General features: G+C 39.2%; 1 protein-coding gene across 1 annotated transcript in view; it reads right to left on the bottom strand.

The window, feature by feature from the left end:
• RAB11FIP2 (RAB11 family interacting protein 2) overlaps positions 1–19040 on the bottom strand; it is a 41264-nt gene extending 22224 nt beyond the window's left edge. Inside the window, exons 1-3 of the mRNA XM_028121811.2 lie at positions 18397–19040; positions 12417–12859; positions 11246–11714 (exon numbers count right to left, since the gene is read on the bottom strand). Of these exons, the coding sequence (XP_027977612.1) occupies positions 11246–11714; positions 12417–12859; positions 18397–18746 (1262 nt within the window). The 5' untranslated portion in view covers positions 18747–19040. The remainder of the gene's footprint in view (positions 1–11245; positions 11715–12416; positions 12860–18396) is intronic.
• Between the last annotated feature and the right edge of the window lie 1069 nt (positions 19041–20109).

Below are 20109 nucleotides of genomic sequence, written 5' to 3'. Positions count from 1 at the left end.
CCAGACCCGAGTCCAAAATTTGAACTCTTAATACCTATCCTATACTTCCTTTACAATATTCTACTATTACTATATTTATATTTTCATGTTATATTATAACACCTTTGACTGGAAGAAGGTAATCAAATATATATATTCTGAATCAAGTATTAAATTATGTTCAGTATGATTTCCACTTTTCATTTATTTGGGGCATTTAATTTCTTTGAAAATGAAAAAATCCGTATGAAACAAAATATACTGTATACCTCTAGTCAACAAAATATGTGATTAACCTGAACACCCCCATTCCCACTCCAGGATCCATAACAAAGAGGTCATTATACCTAATGCAGACCCGCTGCAGGGCACTCACTAATTGGCTCCTTGGTAGCCTAAAGTAGCAAACATACTTCCTCAGGAACCTACCAGGCATGGAGTATAGCTCCATGACTCCAACTAAAAAAGAAATGGTAGAATTACCAAGTAGTGAGTAAAGAGCTAATGATACAAGAGTATACAGTCATTATTTATAAAATATTCCTTCAAAATGCATCTCTCAATTTTTGAAAAATAAGGTTTCTTGCTATTTACTGAAATAACTGTCTATCCACTCATTCCCCAATTATAAAATCATCTCTGATGGTCAAGAACAAGCTCAAAGGCCTCTTCCTTGAAGAAGCATTTTCCAATTTCTAGCAAGGTGTTCCTTTACCTTTTCTACAGTAAACTCTGTTCAACACAGTTCATTCTGCCTGGAATATGGGTCACTGCTTACACATTCCTCTCCCTATGTGGCTACTGGGACTTTATCCTCTATGAATTCTATCTTCAAGCCACCCACCCCCAGCCCTGGTAGAGCTTCACATACATGTCTGTTAAAACAATTTTTAAAAACTGGCAATTTGAATTAAGCATTACTATAGACAGAACTGAGTCATGTAATTGCTATTTAAGTGGTATTAGCACTTTTGTCAGAAAGATTTCTAAGGTTAAAATAAATACATAAGGGGCGCCTGGGTGGCTCAGTCGTTAAGCGTCTGCCTTTGGCTCAGGTCATGATCCCAGGGTCCTGGGGTCAAGTCCCACATCGGGCTCCCTGCTCGGTGGGAAGCCTGCTTCTCCCTCTCCCACTCCCCCTGCTTGTGTTCCCTCTCTCTCTGTGTCTCTGTCAAATAAATAAATAAAATCTTTAAAAAATAAATACATAAATACATAAAATACATATATTTTTTACCCGATGTATGATACATTATATTTAATATATGATACATATTTATATATCACATTTTAATATTTATATTACAATTATATTATATATTAATACTATATTTAACACATCAAAGAGCAATAATTTATCCTTAAAATATAAGTTCAAGGAGACAAATGTCAAATGTCTGGATCCCAATATTCTTAGAAACTAGCTAAATGTGTAAAAGGAAAATCATTTCATAATCAAATTAGTTGCTTTATTTTCTATCACCAGCAGCCATTTAGAACACCCCTGCCACAGGTACCACTACTACCATTTATTAAAATACAGAAACAGTACATGTGTTTCAAAAGTCAAAGCTTTATTGTTATGGCCAAAAGTAAACCGCAGGTGATGGAGTCATAGTGGCCGAAAAGGAAGTGTTCTAAACATAGAATAGGGGCCTGGAAAAGTAGAGTTCACAGAAGTAGGGCTAAATATAAAAGAAACAGAAGTTATTCTCTTGTGAGAAAATAACAAAAGGGGTCCAACAGGAACAAGATTTGGTAAAGCCAAAACTGCTGGAGAGAAATACATGTAGTAATTACAATTCTAAGGTGAACACACTTTAAATGTATTAAATCCATAAGCAATTACAGAAATTTGCACTGTTGTGTTCAAAGAAGCCAAGTGTGTTTCAGGATTCAAAAACAAACTCTCAAGAACTGTAATTAGTGTACTGATTCTAACTCTTTGTCTTCAACAACTCAAAACACATAATTTCTATCTCGAAAACAAAATTCTAAAATAAACAAGACAGCATCTTATAAAAAAAACAAAAAACTCAAACCTCTCCATCAAGACTAAAATGCCAACTCTGACAACAGACCTGACGTTGTTAATATAGATCTTCCTTGACTCACAATGGGGTTACATCTCAATAAACCCATTGTAAATTGAAAATACATGCATTTAATACCCCTAATCTACCAAACATCATTGCTTAGCCTAGCTGATCTTAAATGTGCTCAGAACACTTATATCAGGCTACAATTGGGGAAAATCACCTAATTCAAAGCCTATTTTATAATAAAGTGGTGAATATCTCATGTAGTTTCCTGAATACTGTGCTGAAAGTGAAAAACAAGATGGCTGGATGAGTAGAGAATGGTTGTAAGTTGTCTGCCCTAGCGATCGCGTGGCTGACTGCAAACTGCGGTTGCTGCTGCCCAGCCTCACCAGGGAGAATCCTAGGGCATATCCCAGGCCTGGCAAAAGATCAAAATTCAGAATTCTGCAGTATGGTTTCTACTGAATGCATATCACTTTACCATCATCGTAAAGTTGAAAATTCATAAGCTGAACCATAAGTTGGGGACCGTCTGTACAGTTTTTACAATGCTGTGTTTCATCAAATTTAAGACATTAAGGACACATCGTTGGAATAATCCTCATTGCTTCTTCTCCTTTACCAATCCCCTACCATCCCAACCTCCACATACAAAAGGAATGTATCTCCAAGATGTTCCCTTCTTTTCCATCCTCACTACCAAGTAACCTCCATCAACTCTCACCTTCACAACCATGTTAACTTTCTAATTAGTTTTCCTGCCCCAAGTCCTCCCCCTTCCCATTCCTGTCCCTACCAGACTCCCCCACATCACAGGGCTATACCTAAGATGTTACTCTGATCATATCACAACCTAACTTAAAAATCTTCATGGCTCCCCACTGCCTCTACAATGTCCAATCCTTAGCATGGAATGGAGACCTGATATTTACGTGCCCATTTCTATGAACTCTAAGATCAGGAATTTATATATTAATAAACCTCTGATTTTCTTGTATAGTAAATATCCCAAAAATAATGCAAATGGAAGTGTCATTTGATTATCAGATCTGAAATTCAGAAAAAATCATCTGGAAGGACTGGAGTTGTCACACGGAAGAGGCAGTGGAATGAATCAGGAGACCTGCAAGGGCCTTTTTATTTTTAATCTTCAAAGTATAACCTGTTTATAATAAAGGTCTGCTGACTGTGGGAGTTTTCTGTACCAAAACTTGATTCAGACCCCAACAATTTCAAATTTATGCAGGAAATAACTATGCCAAATGTCTGAAATTGGGAATATCAAGTCTCAAACTAGAAAGTACCGTAACAACATGAGTGGCGCTGTGCATATCACGTAAAAACTACACTGGTGAAGAACAGCCTCCTCTCTGGCCAGATCCTGACAGCTTTAAAGGAGATAAGGAAAGTAAGGTCAATCTGGAATAGACAATTTTACCCAACAGGCCACTGGTGAAAAAGAAACAGAACAAGAAATGTCTAAAATAGTTTAGAATCATAAAATTTATATCTTTCCAATGTACTGTTCTCAAAATATACATGTTCATTAATGGCAATTAACAATGATTATTAATCTACATGTAACAAGCTTGTTGGTTTGACAAAGAAATAATCCTCACAAATTCTACCTTAAAAGTTAAAATTTACATATTGATTTGCACTGGGGTCACTGGAATATAATCTTAATACTTCCCTATCAGAAACCTCAGAAGGACTTACATACTATTATCTTGTATTTGATCATATCATAACAACCTGTTCTCTTTAACTACTGGACTCGTTGTGTTATCCTGTGTCCAGTGCCTAAGAGCTCGTTAATTACCTAAACTATATCTCCATAGGTCTTGTTAATTACCCGTCTCCTGTCTCAGAGGACCTTGTTAATAACTTGTACAGTCTCTCTAAAGAGGTCCTAACAACACATTAAAATTAAAGATGCTTTTCTTTTAGCACCTGTCAAGTGCTGTAAATTGAGAAATTTTCACATCAGTTTATTAGCCTACAGTAGTTTTTGTGGATTTTTTTTGGCTGGTTTTCTTCTCTCACAAAATCTCTCTGTATCTCAATCTCTCAACTCAAAATAATAATAACGACGACTTAGCAAAGTTTTGTCTTTTTTTGTTACAGAGCTTTTTTTGTTTTCAATTTTGAAGTCTATAAATATCAATTTGCATTAGTGAGTTAGCAAAAGGATGGCATGGTTGGTATCTGCAAATTAACCCACTGGGAGATGTACCAATTAATGAGAGCTATTATAATGAGTATTAGGATGACAAAGGGTAAAAAAGTTTCAAGTAGTATCCGGGGAGTTTAACATAAAAGTTCTAGTTAGTGTTAAGGGAACTAATCATATTGCATATTTCATGTTCCTAGTCACGAATGTTTCATTGGATACATTCTGCAAATCCCTGGACACTAATGGATTAATGGCTCTAAAAATCATCTCAAAAGTTTTTGTTTTCTGTCTTGTAAACGAGGCCACAAATTTTCAGCTGTGTAAAAGATTTATGGCCTGTCATGAATGAGGGCAAAATTATCTTTAATATTAGACAAATATGAACAAAAAATAAATATCGCTATTAAAATAAACCTTATACATGTTACAGTTTATTATGCCAGAGACTGGGCTTTAAACTCATATGGGGGGAAAAAAGATCCATATGGAGTATTATAAAAATGAAGGTTTTAAAACTATGAATAGGATCATTTCTTTCGGAACATTTGTTTACTCTAACTTTTTAGAATCAAAATGTAGGCCTACAGTAAACAGTCTATCTTTTTTTTCATGGACATGTTATATAACTTCATAATAATGACTACATGCTTATAAGCCTATGGTGATTTGTAAAAATTAGAAACATATTTAAATATACATTCTAGGTAACCAATTTTTTTGTAGCTTCTAAGAAAGGTATGATACAACCATAGACAGGAATTGATGAGTTAAGGAAAGAAAGGACGAAGGGAAAAAGGGATGTAGGTCAACCTGATCCGAAAAGTAAAAGGCATATTGTCATGCAAAATTATAAAATATTAGTGATAGACAGGAGTTCTTAATCTTAGACACTATTTCCTAAAAAATAACTGTTTCACCAGCTAAGCAACACGTAGGTTTTTCCACAGTAAATACTGTAAATGGAAATATATGCTCTAATAGAATCAATAACACCAGGAATGATATTATAAGACATACCATTAAGTTAACATAGAACAACTAGGAGTTTGCTACATGATATTCACAATGACAATAAGGCAGAAAATAATGAAGGGAAAGCATGTTCTTTTTATGAGTCACATATAGAAGAATATTCCCAAATCAACATTCTCCGGTAAAAATACTTCCCATAAGTTCTTGCTCTCCAATGAGCTTCCTTTCTAAAATCAAACATCAGCTCTTCATACAGAGTATGCTTACACACACATACACACACACACTTTTTTTTTTTTTTACATTTCAGAATAAGACATACACAACAAACTTTCTCCTTGTGTTAATGAATTCTCTTAACTGGGGGCAGTCCTTCAATCCTACAGTTTCCCATAGAGCCTCAGAAGAACACACATCACAGAGTTTCTGTTCAAGTTATGATAGGTAGCATATAAACACAAGCGTATTTCCTAAGTGTTGTTCATCACTACTGATGTCTAGGTTTTACCTGAATTCTGAGAAACAATTCATCTACAGATGCCATAAATATTAAATACTCACACATTTCTGCCTGATCCTCAATGCCTACCATAATTTAGATGTTTCTTAGCTATTCAGCGAAATCTTATATTCCTCTCCACATGCCTGTTTTAGTCTGGCTGACCTCCCTCCTGTGTCCTCCACCTTACTTAGGGCCCTGTGAGCAAAGCGAATGTGACTAAGTCATCTATTCAACTATGAGTTTACCAACAGAACTGCAGATTTCTATTCATCAATTAGTAATTACTGAAGTCTTATGAAATACATGATATAAGTTAGATCAGTACTTTTTAAACCTGACAGAGAATCAGTGGGAAGTTTTAAAAATGCTGATTTTCATTTCAGGGCCCATTCACACTAAAGATTCTATCTAATTCAGGACCCAACAAATTGTAGTTGAAAAGAAATCCCCAGGAGGCGCTGATGATCAGCACTGAGGACATGCGCTCATCTAGATGCTGTGGGGCACCCACAAGAGAAGATTCAGCATAGCTATTAAGAAGCTTAGAGAACTTAGTAAGGAAGACTAAGACCCAGACACAATAGATATCCTAGAGCAGTTATGTTCTGTATCAGCAGAAAGCCAAAGGGAAATGCCATGTTATTATTGAGAAAGAATTAAAGAGTTTTTAGCCTCAATCAAGGATAGGCTGAGCACACTCAGATGAGTTAAGTGCATTCCAGGACTGAGCTAAGTAATGGGCATAGCAAGGCTTACGAGGGTCTCGGAGGAGAGAGGTTAAGGAAATTAACTTACCTAGAACAGGGCGATAAGGAATAGTAAAAGAAAAGTTGGACCATCAAGAAAAGCCTGAAATACAGTAAGTCTTGAAAGTTAGAAGAGTTTGGATTTGGTGTTACAAATCAGTGGTTCTTAAACTTTTTTGAACTGGGCTTTTCAAACAGACCAAAGTTACCATGGCTCCTGTACCCTAAATACTAAGTAATAATAATGCTAAGTGTTGTGATAAATAAATGCAAAAACCGCAGTTCACTTAATAGTCTCAGAATGTCTCATTCAGATAAGGTTTATTCAGTTATGCTTGGTTAGGTGGCCTTCCACATTCAGCGACCCAGGCTGCCCTGTCTTACGGCTCTGCCCTTTTCCAAAGATCCCCATTCAGCCAGCCTGGGGCTCAGCAAGTGATTTCAGTAAACTCTGCAGGCCACACAATCTCTGTTACATTGACTCAACTTTACCGCTGCAGCACAAAAGTAGCCACAAACCAGTGGCGAGGCTGTGGGCAGCTGAAAAATTATTTACAAAAACAGGCAGCAAGCCAGATCTGGGCCCCCAACCTTGTTTGCCAAACCCTGGCCTAAGGTACTGAGGAAGAGAGGCAATACAGATGACTGCATAGGGCATTTTCATGGACCAGACCTGCGGTAGACATCTCTTCCACTAACTCTTCAATAAGCCAGAACTTCGTCACCTGTCCCCACCTAGCTAAGGGTCTAGCTGTGTCTGTTTTAAAAAAAAAAGGACATCCTGTGTGCTGAACACACCCACCATTTCCACTTTCCACTGGAACCTAGCCTAGTGTTAAAGACATGGCTATGAACAAATGATTAAAAATGGCATAACAAACACTCAGGGTTTTTTTTGTTTTGTTTTTTGGAAAATTATGTAACTGCTGATGCAACCAAGCATTACTTTACAAATTGTGGGGTTAACCACACAACACATTAGTTGATACTGATGACACCAAATTACCTGTGATTTATAATTAAAAAGCAAGAGCAGCCACAATTTGAAAACACAAACAATACCAATCATAAACTGATGAAACATTTTCCTGAAAATGGCAAGAATTCCAACTACACTTTCCAGCGCATGTGCAGTACGAGTCGTGCAGCATGCCAAGTGTTAGACAGTATCCACACTTCTCAGACCTGGCACAGACCACAAACACAATGAGGTGCCCTCACCACACCCAACTCAGTCTCTTCTGGGTCCATCGCTGAACCAGATTTCTTCCCTGGCTGCACTGCGGTTGGGACATGACGGACTCTGGCCAAGGGGAGAGCTGTAGAGGTGATGCACACCACGGCCAGGCCGGCACAGAAAGACGTGCCACACGTGACCCTCGGCTCTCTGGCCCCGCTGTATGACCCTGCAGGCCATGTGGTAAATGGTAGCACCACAAGAAGAAAGGAGCCTGGTTCCTGAATAACGGTGTGGAGCTGAATGACCACTTGGAGCAAAACACCCACTTCCCTCCTCCCCGTCATCTTGAATCAGGCGGTGACAACAACGAGTAACACGCTTTGACTGTGATAAGCCACCGCGATCTGGGGTTGTTTATGACAGCTGATAACCTACTTAACACGGAGTTCTTAACTCCAGAAATGTGCTATGTAGGGTCTGAGTATTAAATTTCAAGAGCCCTTTGACACTCACTTAGGTTTTGACTAATGCTGAGTTTTACGTAAAAATGTACATATTTGCCTTTGTGAATCTGTTTTCAGTGTACCAGATCTTCAGCCCACACTGGGCGGCAAGAGGAGCCTAAAGGAATAAAAGCACATTTTAGGAAATCGGTCTGCTATTCCGTGTTCATGGATTCAAAAATGATTTTTTCTAACATCTACTATCTACTAAGCATTAGACTGGAGATTATGGGTGGAAAGACGAACGAAATGCAGATGCTGCCCTCAAGCTGTTCATGGTGGTGGGAGGTCTACTGGTGAACAATGGGATGCCCACAATAAGACTTAGGTAAGAAAAGGCTAAGGCTGCCCCACAAGGATCAACTACCTCTCCTTCTAAGAGCAAGCAAGGCTTCAGAGGGGCAGGTAAGCAGAAAGAAGCTGCAAATTAGTAAGTGCAAGGCAGCAAAGGGTTTCAAAGAACCCTGTTCTCCGTTCATCTCTCCTGTCGGTTTTATGCAAGACTATTATAGGACCTATTAAAAGAATGGAAGCAAAAGGTGGTACTTTGGGGGGTTTACAAGGTGATTTCTTCAGGTGGATTTTACTTTCTCTTTACTAAGAAATAAAAACTCTGACTTCTAAGAAAGCGTTCCTTAGTACTTTCAAGTTTTTCAGAATAAAGAAAATTCTCCAGGTTTAATCACACCCTATCCCCTTTGCAGGGCAACAGCACGGTTCCCCTGCACCTGCGATCCCCGGTGAGCCAGCTCACTCACAAAGAACATGATGTGGATCCACAGCCACAGAGCTTACCCTTCACTCTGCTCAGTATTTTCACAGACGCCAGCCACAAGAGTCCAGGAGACTCTAAATAGATCCCTTTAGCACTAATGGAAAAAATAATCTGCAGCACATGTCCTCGTGGTAGGAGTCTGTAGCTTCCAAAGTGCATCGGATTGAGATGTGAGCGTGAGAAATCTAAAATGTCTCCCATAACTGAGGGCTGATGTCGGCAGGAGAAACAGGAACACTGGCCACATGAAGATGAAACTACCTCGACTGTATCCTCCCAAATTCCACTCGAGATCAAGCTGCTTTCCAGAACTTTCAACTGTACTCTCTTCCTAGATCTACTTATAGTCAATCCTTCTTTTTTACACTATAAATTAGAGCAACCCTTTAACTGCAAATGTATTTACCACAAACACGGTTTGCGACACACAGAGGAAGAGGAACTTCCCAGGAACCTACAAATGTTGTTGGCCTCATACCTGGCGTCCCAAAGAACACGAAGAAGAGGAAGACTTAAAATGTAAAAATCCTGTTTTTTTACACACTTGCAAGCATTTTATGCATTTATCAAGAAATAGCTCTAATTTTGACAGAAACAGCATTTGTCCTGAAGTCACCCAAACAAAGCCTAAGTCTGGCAAAATGCCCCACTCACTTTAAAAACCCGTGGCAATCCATGTAAACAGCCCAAGTATAGGGCAATTAAAGATTTGAGGATACTTATTTTTCCCCATGCTGCCATAAGTTAAAAACATTTTCTTACCACTTCCCATTTTTCTTGCTTTTCTTTGAATCTAAAATTATATAAAGTACCCAATCTCTAAGTTACCTCAGACAGTTGTTTTTCATTTTCTTCAAAAAAAAGTTTAGCAAAAGGGAGAAAAAGCAAATATATTTCTATTTACCTCTGTAATTTAGGACTTAAGACAATATGTGGAATACGCCATGTGAAATACCAAAATGAAATATGTGAGTAGCACAACGAGACTATGGACTCTTTGAAAAAACATTAATGCCACACGATAAAAATATATTTTTTGGAGTATAGTTTATAAAGAAAACTGAGCTATACTTTTTAAAGCCACAGCAAACATTTGCTGCTAAAAGAAAATGAAAGAAATACACGTTTCCCTTGAAAATGTTAAATGCATACCTGACCACATCAGGAGAAGATCAGAAGACAGGTGGGAGAGTATGGTCTAAAAGGGTGCTTGTTAATGTTACACTTTTTGTTTATGGTGGGCCAAAACAAAGCACTTTTTGAATAAAATACGACATGACCGTATATAAAACATAGTAGTAACAGCCACCATTCATGGGTTCCCTTATTTAGGCCCTGGCTTCATGCCATGTACTTGATTTATAATTTATCATCACCCAATGCTACCAAGCAGGTATTCTTTTCCTTGTTTAAAGGAAGATGGACACAATGAGGTTTACAGAAGTCACAGAGCTACTGAGCCAGGATTCCCACTCAGGCTGGTATTCTGTATGTTACTGCCTGGAGGAAAATCTACATTCCATGGCAAACACTCTACCCTGCTATTCCATAAGTGCTTAGGATTCCAATAAATTCATCTTATTCTTTAAGTTTTCTTTGATCAGCTATTCCACCGTTCACTTCTGCAAAACCTATAATCTCATTTAAAGGTATATAGTTCCAATTTGTACTAAGGAAGAAGAAAAGTACCATTATACATGTAACTGAGAACTCAAGATTTTGAAAATCTATTATCATGACAGTGATTATTCCTATGACCATTAAGTCATCATATAGAAAACTCTGATATATTTATAGTACCCACAAGGGTCACAAAATTCCAGTAAACATTCACAAATAAAAGCTGCTTCTAAACAGACATTTGATAACGGTAGTTAACACCTACGATGAAAACCATTAATACTTAACCTAAGCCAGTATTTCTTAAAGAACAGCCCATGGGCTGCTACTGGTCCACGAATCCTCTCCAGAGAGCCCGTGAACTAATCCCTGGAAAATAATATCTAGAAACATAACATATCACCTAATTTCTGGCCTGAATTAACACCCAGTGGTGATTGACTCTCACCATGTCTCATCAAAAGCTATGTCGTTCTCTTCCTAAGTTTCAGTGAGTTTCTTGCTCAGGGAAGTAGAAAGAGTCTAGGATAGGGATTAATAATCTTTTATCCTTCTAAGATAAAAAGTTCAATTCCAAAAAGATGTATGCAATGTTGCCTGGCTCCATAATTAATTATAAAAATAAGATAAGAATTTTGTTCAAGTCAAATAAAAGGAATTTAAAACATTCAAGTATTTAAAAGGGATATTTGATACTTTCAAGTACAATATTTTTCAAAATAGCACAATTTCCCCCAATGTTAGGCTTACCTTGAAGATGGCATTATATTTGAAGCCCTGAATTTTGCTGTAAACGGATTAGTTGACTCATAATCAAAATAGTCCTGACGATTTTCACTAAATGCATTAGGTGATTTCAAGTCACAAGGGCTATCAGATCCCCCATTGTTAAGTTTATCAGATCTTCGGCTATCTTTTTTTCCAGTCACTCTTTCAAACAGGCTAACTTTCTCCCTTTTCTCTCTTTTATTTTCTTTTCTTACTTCAACTGATTTTGAAAATAAATTCATGCTGCTGTCCCATGATTCACTGCTTTCCTCAAATGGATTTTTCTTCCTTGGCAGTGTTGCAAATTTTTGGGGTAATGAAGCAGTCACATTTGTAAATGGGTCATTTTGTCTTCCAAAAGACGATTCACCTTCATCCACACTGCTGTCAGGTTGGTTCATTTTAGAAGTATCAAAGCTTAATGTTCTTCTGTGTGGAGATTTGAGACTTCCTGCAAACAATTTTGTAGTTAGCACATAATCAGTGACACATTACATCACACTACTTGACACATTCTGTGTGCATACTGCTGCTTTTAGAATGAGAGCAATTAGCTATTTAAAGATATTAACCTTTAAAATAATCAAGGAAAACAATCTTAAAATGGTAAAGTATAGCACAAGAAGGTAGGCTAATGATAATTAGCATATTGCTAGACAATCAGTAATTTACTCAGCTCAGAAAAAAAAAAATCACATAAACAAACTATAATGTCAAAACTAGAGGTTCTGGTGGGCATAAAGGTGCTTAAATTCTTAAAGACTTTTGTCATCATTAGCATTAAATATACTTTGCTACTTCTGAACATACAAGGTTTTTTTTCTAGGAACTTTCTGATTAAATGGAACAATTATTTATGCTTCAGGCTTTCAAGACCAAAGAAACAGCAGTAAAAAAAGATGCCAGGCCATGAAAAGCAACTGGGACTCATTTTTGTTATCATTTAATATAAACACAATGCTGAATACAGACAAGTTCTGCCTTTAATAAACTTCCAATTTTGAGCATACTCAGCACTCAATAAAGAGTTGACGACTAAACTTAGAAACTACCAAGAAATTGCCATTTTTATTTTCTAACTTTATAAGTTAGACTTTAAAAATTACAACGGTAGCTTGGATCACTAAGGATACAATTAGAAAGTGTCACTTACCACTCTCCGGAACCGCTCCAAAGGAATCTATCTGCCGTCCAAGAAGATGCGTTTGACCAATGGTGCCAGACTTCAGTTTCTCAGAAGATATGTGGGTCCCAGTTAAGTCAGACATTGAATGTGCTGAAGAGAGTCGCTGAGGACCCAAAAGGAAAGGCTTTTTTGGTTTGGATTTCATCTGTATTTCACCACTTGAAAATTCAGTATTGGCATCGGGTATGTGAGAACTTGGAATGATTGCAGAAGACGTATCAGAAAATGTCCCATCATTTTTTCTACCTTTCATCTTATCTTTTAATTTTGCAAAAGGAGATCTTGTTTTGTCCTTCATTGATAAGTCAAACATACTTGCTGTCATATTGTTCCTCATGAATTGAATATTGACCTTTATCTCACCCCTGTTTTTGGCTCTTTTTCCTTGTTTGGATTCTAATCTAAACCACCTTAAAGAGAAGGAAAAAACTGGGTTGTAACACGTAATGAAGAGAGGATACGAGCTTGTTATATATAAATAGCTTTTCAGGTAAAGCTATCATACACATCAAGGCAATCTAAGCACGACAGCTATTCTGTGTCCATCTAACATAAGCGTTGCTAGTGGCCTAAGAACATTTGTTAATGTTAAAAGACACTGAGGTAAAGGCTATGAAAGAATTCATCAGTTCACTACTCTTAAGCATTATACAATAATGACCCCATTTTCAATAAAATATTTAGCCCGTTTTTCTTCGGTAAAAACTACTGAAAGAATTTCGTTTAACATCAGAGACCATTGCATTATAGTTTGCTCACTGTGAAAATTACCTAAGATGTAATTTAGATTCATATCAAGTGGGTCAAAGCCTTCTCCTGAATAAAATATGAAAAATGAGTAAAATGTAGGACGTGAAAAATAGTCATAAATCCTGTAAAGTTTTTGAAAAAAGCAAGCTTAAATGCTTCCTGTTAGAATCTATTAGCTTCATTTACTATTGCTACTATAACAATACCAAAGAAAAATTATTTAAATCGGAGCCAAATCTTATGCTTTGTAGTCAGTTCGCTGAATTGCAATGCCCATTGTCAAATGTTACAGCAGTCCCCCTTATCCACGGCTTCAGTTACCAGCGGTTAACCGAGTTCTGGAAGCGGACGATCCTCCGTCTGACATATCCTCAGAAGGTCAGTAGTAGCCTAATGCTATGTCACAAAGCCTATGTCATTCACCCCGCTTCATCTCAACAGGGAGGCATTTTATCATCTCACATCAGCACAAGGAGAGTGAGTACAGGACAATAAGAGAGAGAGACCACATTCGCATTGCTTTTATTACAGTATATAACTGTTCTATTGTACTACTGATCTCTTACTGTGCCTAATTTATAAACTTGATCATAGGTATGTACATATAGAGAAAAACATAGTAGATCTAGGATCGGGTACTAGCCACAATTCCAGGCACCCACTGGGGGTCTTGGAACGTATCCCCGTGGATATGAGGGGGCTACTATATACGAAGCCAAGTCTGTTTTGGTTTTGTTCACAGTATTTTTATCCACAAGAAAGTCTCTGGTGGTCAGTGGTACAAGTGGTTATTCTACAGGGAAAACAGCCAAAAAAAAAAAAAAAATTTTGCAAAATCAAGCCTAGAAGAGTTTCTACAGTGTTTTCACATTATTTAACAGTGAAGCATAACCGGCAGACAGGTTATTACTTAAATACAGCTCTAACCAAGTGTAACAAATTTTCCTAGCTACAAAGGAACTCTGATCTAATTTTACATTAGTACTTTCTCTCCTTGTTACCAGGAAGATATGCCAGAAGAAGCTTATGTTTACTATCCATCAGGTGGAAGACTAGTTCACGGGTCTTTTCCAGGCCAGGAGAGAAAATTGGCACACAGCATCCATACCAGTTCCATCTCAGCAAGTAACAGACAAGAGAAATGTTTTCTTCATTAATTTGAAGAAATTCAATCAATTAAGATCTAGTTGCATCAAAGCAAGCAGTTTTTTTAAAAAAGATAAAATATTTTATAATAGGAAGCATTACCCCAAGACCTTAAATTGAGAAACGCCCTTGAAGCAAATATTGAAATTTGAAGACACAGGGGCTAGAAATAAGAAATGACAGCAATAAACTCTGTGGAATACAGAACCTTGAACAAGACAGAATTTAATACTCGAAAAGCAAGGTTATACACCCAGTTATTAATTCCCAGTTCTGGAAAATAAAGCCATTTTCAAGGGGGGGGAGAAATGCTTCTAATGGATAGTACACGGGAAATACTCTGTAACATCTAGGCTTTACACAAAATAAGTGAATATACTTTGCAAGAAGTGTACCAAAAACAAAAAACCGAAGCATGTCCTCTTCCATGTATACAACAAATCAAAGCAAATCTGAGGAAAAAAATAAACCAATAACCCAATAGTTGGTAGGAGGTGAGAGTAATCAAAACTCACTGAATTTCAGGAATAAGACCAAATCATTCATTTACTTTTAACATCCATTTTTCATAGATGAGGGAATTGAGGCACAAAGGCTAAGTAACTTCCCAATGTCAGATTAAAGTCAATAAGGAAAATATCCAAGTTGATGAACAACATCTGCATGAAAATAGAAGTTCTTTACTATTTGATGAACCACATATGTTAATAAGGTTAAAGGCAGGGCGGGCCATATTACAGGACGCTGTGTTCCATCAGGAGGCAGTGACAACCACGGAGGAAGGCAATGCAGGTTTTCTCCTGCTAAAGGGTAAGCTCCTTGAAGGCAGTTTGCCTTGTACTCGATAAATGTTTATTGAATATTTTTTTCTAAAACTATACTCTTAACACAACCAAGCTACAACTCTGTGTGTGTGTTGTGTTGTTTTGTTTTACGGTAGGGAACACTACTCAGGTAAGCTTTAAAGAATCAAGCAAGTCAGTATTTGAATACAAATTCTAAATGCAGTGTATTTTCCATCCTCTCCCCACCCTTCAAGAAAAAAAAAAACTGCAAAGAACTTTTAACAAATATATAAAACTTAGGCATGACAAACTACTTTAGCTGCTTTGTTTTGAAAGTGGTATGATGGGGAAGTCTTAATGAGACCTTCAAGAATCATTCCAGAGATAGCACTTATTTTCCCAGGCTTCAGAAAGATAAAATGAAGACACAGCATTTGGGGCTTAGTGGATTAATGCTGATTTTTTTTCACCTCTGGAGTGCTGTTTTTAAACTGTATATGGCCTCTGTTCAATTTTTAGTGGGCACAGGTCCATGTTCAAAAATCACCACACATGTGGGAACTATTCCCAAGCAATTGGTGCTGTGTGGTCAGAAACAGGACAAGATTGGCAGGAAGGGTGCCAGAGGCCAGGACACAGGTGCACTGCAGAGACTCACACAAAAGTCCTAAAATCTGCATGTGTTTGAGTCATACCTAACTCTAGGGACTCTGATTGTTATTACTTTTCATGAGCATTAAAAAAAAAAAAAAAAAAATCAACATTACCCATTCCTGTTGTAAAAAAATCAATAGATATTACATAACAGCATGAACGATTTTACCATTCTATTATTAAACATTGTATTATTTCCTTAAATCTCATGCCAGAACCAACCCAGACACCCATAAAAGTGGGAGATACAGAAGTTCTCTTTCCATGCCCCACTCAAAATGTTCTGGCTCAGGCCCTTTCCCTCTCCTTAAAAGAAAAAAAAAAAAGAAAGAAAGAAAGAAAGGCATTTAATCTCAAATTATAAAAATAAGTAAGTTTTAGCCATCACATTTCTTTGCGTATCATGACACAATTGGAAGACAAGCTGTAAATACTTGTCTTCAGTGTCAAGAGTATAAAGTGTCACACCCAGCAGTTTCATGGGACTTCTAAATCAGCTGGTAGCCTTCATCACTCATACCGGTTTTCTAAAAAGCACTTGGGAATATGCCGACAAGGCTCAGCACTGTGCAGAATATTAAATATCTTTCTTGCAATACACCGGTGGCTCAAGTTCATCTCGTACTGTGCCACATGCACAGCTGTGTTGGAAAAGGAAGCTATTAAATATATTAAAAAACTAGAAATATTACCAATAAAGCTATCTCATCAAATATGTGGTCCTCATTTATCCACAACGAAAATGGGATTTAATAACATCTGAAAATCACTTTGCATGCAATAACATCACAAGCCCTGTTGAGAACATTTAAAAGTATTTTCCCCCTGAAAGTTCAAATGAATTTTATATAGTAGTCAACAGAGAATTTCTGTAGGGAGACCACGATAGGAGAGTGTTGCTTACGGCCAAATATACTGTCATTCGGATGCTGCCAAAGATAAGGAGTAAAACAAGAAGGAATTTTAAAACCTCATTTCATCCTCTGAATCTCTGGATTCACAGTTGGGCCTACTTTCACTCAGAAAATTTAGATTTCAGAGAAGGCCTGGAATAGGTCATTCATTAACATAAAAAGTACCAAAAAACGCAGCATAAAATTTGCAGTTACAATATACCTAAAAGTTTACATTCAAAACACTTTAAATATTATAGAGTGTCATCCAAAATTGGTGATTTGAAGCAAATTATTTGGTGATTATCCATTTTTCAGTTTCAATTTGATGAAGAACTCCTCAGAGGAAACAATGCCATTTTGTAGGTAACCGTTGTCAAAAATCATCCATATATATTCAACTTCACATTTTTTGAAAATTTTTTTTCTTAAAATATTATCTCCTAATTAAATATTTACCATTTTTTCCTCTTGCATTCCTAGTACTTATCTCTCTACCCTTTTACCCTTCACGTATTAAATCTTACATGAAGTCCCAATTTAAAAAAATGTAATAAAAATAAAAACACTAATCAAGAGAAGACTGCAGGAAGATGTACAGAAAATAAGACACTTGTTCTAAAATATAAGAAATTAACACAAACTTCAAGGAAGTTACCATTATCAAAAGTTTTTAAAAGGGCAAATAAATTTCAGTTATGACTCTGAAAGAAACACCAAAGCTGCTTTGGAAACTTGAAGTCCTCTTATAAATTCAACCTATATTTTTCTCTCATTAATTCCGTTAATTTTAAGGTTCTCTCAGATCAGAATAACTACAGGTTTAAGGAAGTGTGAGTATATCTATCTCTAAAAACATATTATTTTTCAACTTAAGACATAATATCCAAGTGCTAATTTATATTATCCTTTTTTAAATGAGACTATATCTATCCTAAGCTTGAAAGTCGTAGGTTAAAGGTCATGTTTGCAGGGAAGATGTCATTAAATCACTTCATCACAAGAACTGAATCACTGTCTCCAATCTGAGAGCATTTAACATAGTCTAAACACGCTGGCTTTACAAAACTAATTCTGAAGTAATACACTAACTCCAACACATTGTAAATTCACACAAAAATGTTAGCGTGTATTCAAGGTTAGGAATGTTTGTAAACACTTTAAAATTTTTTTTCTTTTAACAGCTTTAGACTCCATCAAGATGTACTGACCCCGAAAGATGGTTGAGCTAAAATAAAGGCCAACTTGTGTTTGTAAATCTCCAATGGAATACGGAGCTCTAAATTTGGTAATTTATCTTTTGACAGCTTCAGAGTTCAATATAAGACGTTATATTGGTAGATTTAATTTTCTGATGTTCCATTTCCTGGCAAATTGTAATGTTTAATGGCCATAACAATTTGAACATGTTATGTGATCCAGTCCTCTTATAAGTAGTGAAGCAATGTCAGTTTACTTAAAATTCAGTGCAAAATATTCAATTAAGATGTTTACCTTAAAAATGAGAGAGTAATGGATCATTAATGCCTCCATTTAAAAAATACTTCTTCACAAGGGCTATTTTTACTTCAGATCCGTGCAGATATGGTGCTTAAAACTAGGTCATATTTCAGTCCAAAAACCAATGCCCCAGCTATACAAATAATTTCCAAGAACAGAATATCCATAAAGAAGATATAGTCAATCTCCCCCAAATTCAAAATAAATTACATAACTTACTCTGTTTTCCTTCTTTGTTTGTCCTCAAAGATGTCATTGAGATTGATTGCCACCTGCCCTAAAAACTTATCCAGACCCACCAGGGACCTGTGCATAACTATGAGGAAAAGAATGTATTTCTCTGGATTCCCCTGCACTAGCAATCCAGGTAGCTCAAAAGAGGCCTCTTCCTTCCAGACTGGCTCAAGGGTTTTCTCGGCTACAGAGGTGGAGTACTTTTCCTTGCCCAACTGAATTATAGTGTATGTGTCATTGGTGCCACTTTTGCCTTTTGGCCTAAGATCTTTGGCTTGGAGCACGGTGACCTGCACGTGGGTCGGAAACCACTTCTGGGCTTGCTCGGACAGCATCTTTCTGTCCTTTTTCTCTGCACCGAGTTCTCAAGCGCAGGCACTGCCCCTCCCGGAGGGAGAGCCTAATTCCTTAATCACTGCATCCTAAGGGCACTTTAACGGCGACAGGCAACCTCACAGCGGCCCAACTTCCCCAGGGCTCGCTGCCAAGCGCCTCGCTGGGGCAGCCCGGAGGCACGGCTGTTCTGGGGGTGCCCTCTCCGCTGCAGAAGCCCAGGGGCCCACCATCCCCTGGCCGCGCCGCCCAGGCCTCCGCGCGGACCCCCACGCCGGGCGTCCGCACCTTCACGCGCCGCCGGCCGCGGGGACGGACCCTGGGCGGCGGCGAGCGGCTCCCGGGCCTGCTGGCAGTTGAGGCCTGGCCGCCAGGGCCCCGCGAGGCGCTGCGGGGGTGGCAGGGCGCCCCCCGCCCGACCTACTAGAGCTCGCCCGCCGAAACTCGCAGCCCCCGGTCCCACGCCTGCCTCCTCGCGGCCGGGCCGCCCCCGCCTCCTCCACGTCTCCCGCCCGCCCGCGCAGGTCGGCTGGCCCGGCCCGGCTCCTCCTTCCGACCCCGGTAATACGAACCGCCAGCGGCTCGCGCGGCCTGGCTCCCTCTCGCAAACCTCTCCCTCTCCCTCCTCCTCCTCCCCCTCCTCCCCCTCGCCTCGGCTCCTCCTCTCGGGCGGGGGCAGGGGCGGGTCGCCTGGCCGTGTTGCGGGACGGGGGGCAGGGGACGCGGCCGCCCCAGCGCCGGCGGGCCGCGGGCTGCAGGACGGCGGGTACGGGACTCGGCCTCGCCCGGCCGGCTGCTCCTAACACCCGGCGGGCGGCGGCGGCGGCGGCACTTCCGGGTTGGCCTTCTCCATGTTGAGCTCGGGAACGCGACGGGGCGGGGCCGGGCGGGGCCGCGGGGTCAGGGGTCAGCACCTCCCTGGTTGCCGTGGCGACCGGGGGCGCGCAGCGCGAGCTCCCCGCCCAGTGCTGGGCGCTCCTCCCTGGTTTCGCGCTCGCTGCTGGGGCCTGGAAGGGCGCCGGGCCCCGGGGACGTGGGGGCCTGCACAGGCCAGCAGGGAGGCTCCAGGGGGAGCGGCGGAGTGCTCCTGAGAGGTGGCTTCCGAGGCCCGGGCCTGCCCGATCTAGGGAGAGACCCGATTTCAATCCTTGGAAACTAACACAGTTTGGGTGTACCTTGATGCCTGGCGCCTGGCACAGAGCGGGCGTTAGATAAGTGGTGGCGGGATGCGTCAGTCCTCTTCATTGACCGAAAACACACTTTTCCCCAACCCTTTACCCACTCCTCTAATTCACTGGAAAGACATCCCCCACTCCCAATGTTAGAAGAGAGGAAAGCAGATAAAAGATTCCCAAACCAACACAG

This window comes from Eumetopias jubatus, unplaced genomic scaffold, assembly GCF_037043125.1.
Source record: "Eumetopias jubatus isolate StellerSeaLion01/CBP00866 unplaced genomic scaffold, mEumJub1_p1.0 scaffold_17, whole genome shotgun sequence".
Taxonomy (NCBI): Eukaryota; Metazoa; Chordata; class Mammalia; order Carnivora; family Otariidae; genus Eumetopias; species Eumetopias jubatus.
The sequence above is the reverse complement of the archived record's forward strand: the minus strand, read 5'-3'. Positions and strand labels throughout refer to the sequence as shown.